This window comes from Marmota marmota, unplaced genomic scaffold (genome assembly GCF_001458135.2).
Source record: "Marmota marmota marmota unplaced genomic scaffold, marMar, whole genome shotgun sequence".
NCBI lineage: Eukaryota > Metazoa > Chordata > Mammalia > Rodentia > Sciuridae > Marmota > Marmota marmota.
In genome coordinates this window covers 2,550,141-2,555,346 of record NW_026000101.1, presented here as the reverse complement: position 1 = coordinate 2,555,346, position 5,206 = coordinate 2,550,141, and the positions used below count along the sequence as shown (strand labels likewise).

The following is a 5,206-nucleotide window of genomic DNA, read 5'->3' as shown; positions in this document are numbered from 1 at the left end:
TGATTCAAGTGGGTTATGAGCTCCCATTTTTACCCCATATACAGATTGCAGAATCACATCAGTTACACATCCATTGATTTACATATTGCCATACTAGTGTCTGTTGTGTTCTGCTGCCTTTCCTATCCTCTACTATCCCCCCTCCCCTCCCCTCCCCTACCCTCTTCTCTCTCTGCCCCATCTACTGACATTCATTTGTCCCCCTTGTATTATTTTTCCCTTTCCCCTCACTTCCTCTTGTATGTACGTTTGTATAACTCTGAGGGTCTCCTTCCATTTCCATGCAATTTCCCTTCTCTCTCCCTTTCCCTCCCACATCTCATCCCTGTTTAATGTTAATCTTCTTCTCATGCTCTTCGACCCTACTCTGTTCTTAGTTACTCTCCTTATATCAAAGAAGACATTTGGCATTTGTTTTTTAGGGATTGGCTAGCTTCACTTAGCATAATCTGCTCTAATGCCATCCATTTCCCTGTAAATTCTATGATTTTGTCATTTTTTAATGCAGAGTAATACTCCATTGTGTATAAATGCCACATTTTTTTTATCCATTCATCTATTGAAGGGCATCTAGGTTGATTCCACAGTCTTGCTATTGTGAATTGTGCTGCTGTGAACATCGATGTAGCAGTGTCCCTGGGCTTTTCTTGATTGGTAGGCTTTTGATGGCATTTTCTATTTAATTACTTGAAATTGATCTGTTTAAATCATGTTATGACTTCCTCATTCAGTTTGGGTAGGTCATATGTCTCTAGAAATTTGTTGATTTCTTTGATATTTTTTATTTCATCAGAGTATAAATTTTCAGAATAGTTTCTAAGTATCTTCTATATTTTAGACACGTCCCTTGTGATATTTCCTTCTTCATCTTGGATTTTAGAAATTTGAGTTTTCTCTATTTTTCTCTTCATTAGCATGGCCAAGGGTTTATCTATTTAATTTATTTTTTAAAAGACCCAACTTTTTGCTTTGCAAATTTTTTCAATTGTTTCTTTTGTTTCAATTTCATTAATTTCAGCTCTGATTTTAATTATTTCCTGTCTTCAACTGATTCTGGTGTTGTTCTTCTTTTTCTAGGGCTTTGAGATACAGTGTTAGGCCATTTATTTGTTGACTTTCTCTTCTTTTTTTTTTTTGGTGGTGCTGGGGATTGAACCCAGGGCCTTGTGCATGCAAGGCAAGCACTCTACCAACTGAGCTACATCCCCAGCCCCTTTTTATTCTTTTAATGAATGCACCCAATTCAACCAACCTTTATCTTAGTACTGCCTTCACAGTGTCCCAGAGATTTTGATATGTTGTATCAGTGTTCTCATTTACCTCTAGTTTTTTTTTATTTCATCTACTATCCATTCATCATTCAATTGTGTATTATTTGGTCTCCATTTGTTACAGTAGCTTCTATTTTTTATTTTATCATTGATTTCTAATTTCATTCCATTGTGGTCTGATAGAATGAAGGGTATTATCTCTGTTTTTCTGTACTTATTAAGAGCTGCTTTGTGGCATAAGATATGGACTGTTTAGAGAAGGAGCTGTGTGCTGCTGAGAAGAAAGTATATTTGCTCAATGATGGATGAAATATTCTCTCTATATATGTTTAGTGTGAATTATTGATTGTATTGTCCAGTTCTATAGTTTCCTTATTTAGTCTTTGTTTGGAAGAGCTGTCCAGTAGTGAGGGAGGTGTGCCAAAATCACGATACAGTATTATTGTATCGTGGTCTATTTGACTCTTGAAATTGAGATGGGTTTGTTTGATATACATGATGCTCCATTGCTGGGGGCATAAATATTTATAATTATTATGTCCTGCTTATATATACTTCCCTTGAGAAGGATAAAATGTCCTTCTTTGTCTCTTTTGATTAACTTTGGTTTGAAGTCTACTTTTTCTGAAATGAGAATGGAAACCCGTGCTTGATTATGCAATCCCCATGAATGATAAGTTTTTTCCCATCCTTTCACCTTCAACCTGTGGACCTTTCTGCTCATTAGGTGAGTGACTTGAAGACAGCCTTTCGTTAGGTCCTGCTCTTTAATCCGATCTGCCAGTCTATGTCCTCCAGCAACAAGCCCAGGCCACCAACATTCAAGATTACACTGAGATTTGATCTGCACTCTCCGCCATCTTGATCCCCTCCCTGGTTCCTGATCCCTCCCAGTCCCTCACTGGGTTGAATGTTCCCCCAGTATAGATCCTCCCTTTGCTGGCCTTCACGTCTTTTTTTTCACTTCATCTTCATGGAATATTTTGTTGAGAATGTTCTGTGGTGTAGGCTCTCCAGTTGTGAATTCCTTTAATTTTTGTTTATCATGGAATGTTTCATCCTTAAATCTGAAACTTAATCTCGGTTGGCATTCATTTTCTTTCAGGGACCAAAATATACTACCCCAGGACCTCCTAGTTTTGAGGGTCTGGGTTGAGAAATCAATCGAGATCCGAATTGGCTTCCCTTTATACATAATTTGATTTTTTTCTCTCACAGCCTTCAAGATTTTATCTCTATTCTGTGTGTCAGTCATTCTCATTATAATGTTTCTTGGTGGGGGTCTACTGCAATTTTGTACATTTGGGGGTCCTGTTAGCCTCTTGTAATTGATTTTCCATTCCATTCTCTAGGTTTGGGAAATTCTCTGCTACCATATTATTGAAAAGATGGTGCACTCCCTTGGCCTGTATCTCTGCTCCTCCATCCACTCCAACAACTCCAAAATTTGATCCTTTCATGCCATCCAACAATTCCTGGATGTTCTTCCCATGGTTTTCCACCATCCTCTCTGCATGTTCAATTCCACTTTCAAAATTACAAATCCTGTCTTCATTGTCTGAGGCTCTGTCCTCTAAGTGGTCCAAATTTATAATTTGGTCCACTGATTCCTTCATTTCAAGGATTTCTGCTTGTGTTTTTTTTCATGATCTCTCTTTATTGAAGTGGTCTTTCACTTCCCGTATTCCCTCCCTGACCTCATTCTCTACACCATCCTTTATTTTATGTATCCATCTAACCACTTACAATCTGAACTCCTTCTATGACACCTTCTCTACTGTGTTTTCAGAGGCTTCCATTGTTGAAGCATCTTGGTTTGTTTGGGGCGCTTCACTCCCCGGTTCTTTCACTCTGTTTGTGTGTTTTCCCACACAGAAATATGGATCCAAGGCAGCACAAATTCTAACCTGTAGACCCACAGTGTCCCCAAAGGTTTCCAGCACCTCGCCTTCACTGGTGAGACCAAAATCAACAGTACTCAGTGTACACAATATACAGCCCTAAACCCAATAGCTCCCACCAAGTTGCCCACGGCTTTCTCGCACTAAACCAAAATGACAAGTTCAATAACTATCTACAGTACAAACAGAATACCTGTCAAAAAGATTTACAATCTCAAATGGTGGATGAGAGAACAGAGGCAGTGCAGTATACAATATTCATGAGGGAGGAAGAGAGAAGCCAGAAGTAAAAATTCACAGGAAGAGTGGAAGAGGAGCTAATGAGACCGGCTGTTGGTTGGAGAAAAATTGGAAAGAAAACAGACGAGAGAGGAAGAGTATGAACAAAGAGAAACAAAATTAAAGACATAAGAATACAACAAAAATGCAAAATACCATTCATATATTATTGTCCTCCACACAGATGCACAAAAAACACCCTGTTCCAAATATGCTAGAGAGATCAGTGAATCGAAAAATAAAATAAATCTTGCTGGAAAGTCAAACTGTCTCTGTTAGTGTTCAACAGTTTCTCAGCCCTGTCACTGACATTGCTCTGTACCAAACCCAGATCAGCCCTCATAAACCCAGTCTCTATCCCACGGATCTGGGCTCCAGATACCCCACGCTGGGCCATGCTGCAGTCTCAAGATCTCAATGCTGCTCCTACTTGCAGAGAGACACACTCATGCAAAAGAGCAACTCCGAGATGCAGCAGCAAGATAAGGGCCACCAGCACTCGCAGCAGAAAGACCCCAGGCTCCTCCAAACCTGTAGACACTCCCCACACTGGACCTGCAAGTCCTAGCTGGAGTTCCCAGACAGAGGCTTCTATGCTGGCACCCAGGCCTCAGGCCCTGGCTGGTGTCCTAAAAGAGTGCAGCCATGTGCAACCAAACCGGAGTCTCTCCTGAACCAAGCCTCCAAGCCCCTGTAGCAGAGGTAGTGGAGGTGGTTGTTGGCAGCAGGCTGCATGTCAGCAGCAGCTGAAACTGCAGCTGTGGGGGCAGCGTCACCAGGCGATCTCTGGGAGTCAGCAGCAGTGTCCGTTGCAGGTGCATCTGGGATAGCAGTTTTGGTTTCTTCTTCGGCAGCAGCACCCAGAAAGGAGACCTTCAGGCCATTCCAGTCTGGCAGCGGGGGAATCAGAGGCAGCAGCAATGGCGGCAGCGATGTAGGCAGCAGTCGATTCAGATTGTTGTTTTTAAATTTTAAATAGTGTCTTTAAACTTTTTAAATAATTTGTATGATTTTTATATAAAGTACTAATCCTTTATCATATTTTTCTGTATCTGCCTCCGATTAGTTATTTGTTCTTTAATATTGTGAATTTTAATACATACTCTTAAGTTTCGTGTAATCAATTTTGAAAAATTTTACCATTTCTCAACTTACAAATCCTTCTCTGTATCAAAATTTTTCTTAAGGGTTCACATCTCTTTTTAAATGTTGACTTTCATTTTGTTTCAGTGGGATACAGTGATTCACACTCAGGCAGAAGCCAGCCGCTGCTTTGGTATCATGCTAATTAGTAAATGCTCATCTCCCTATGCTTCCCATGTAAAATCTTACCATATTTCAAAAATGACTGTTTGCCTAATTTCATACTCATTTGGACAAAATGTAAATAGGTGTCAGCCTGCACATTAGAGATCATTCTTTGAAAATCCTTTTTTTCTCCCTTAAAAAGAGTCAACTGCGAGGCTAGGGCTGTAGCTCAGTGGTAAAGTGCTTGCATAGCACATGTGAGGCACTGTGTTCGATTCTCAGCACCATTTATAAATGAATAGATATAATAAAGGTCCATTGACAACTAAAAGAATATTAAAAAAAAATAAGGAGTCAACTGCAAGGGTTTGACTTGATCCTGATAGGAACAGTGCAGAGGAGTGGTTATTGGAACTGTTTTTTAGCATTCCTCTTTTGTTTACACATCCAATCCTATAGATTTATTTTCTCTTATTAAAGATGCCTTTTAATATTTATTTTTTAGTT

General features: G+C 39.7%; 1 protein-coding gene and 1 non-coding gene across 2 annotated transcripts in view; one reads left to right on the top strand and one right to left on the bottom strand.

Moving 5' to 3' along the window:
• Positions 1-1,135: 1,135 nt before the first annotated feature.
• On the bottom strand, positions 1,136-1,208 carry Trnaa-ugc. The gene has a single exon. It is a non-coding gene; the product is annotated as a tRNA-Ala (tRNA).
• Positions 1,209-4,184: 2,976 nt separating this feature from the next.
• Gng10 (G protein subunit gamma 10) overlaps positions 4,185-5,206 on the top strand; it is a 31,347-nt gene continuing 30,325 nt past the window's right edge. The window contains exon 1 of the mRNA XM_048783105.1: positions 4,185-4,385. Coding sequence (XP_048639062.1) covers positions 4,185-4,385 — 201 coding nt within the window. The remainder of the gene's footprint in view (positions 4,386-5,206) is intronic.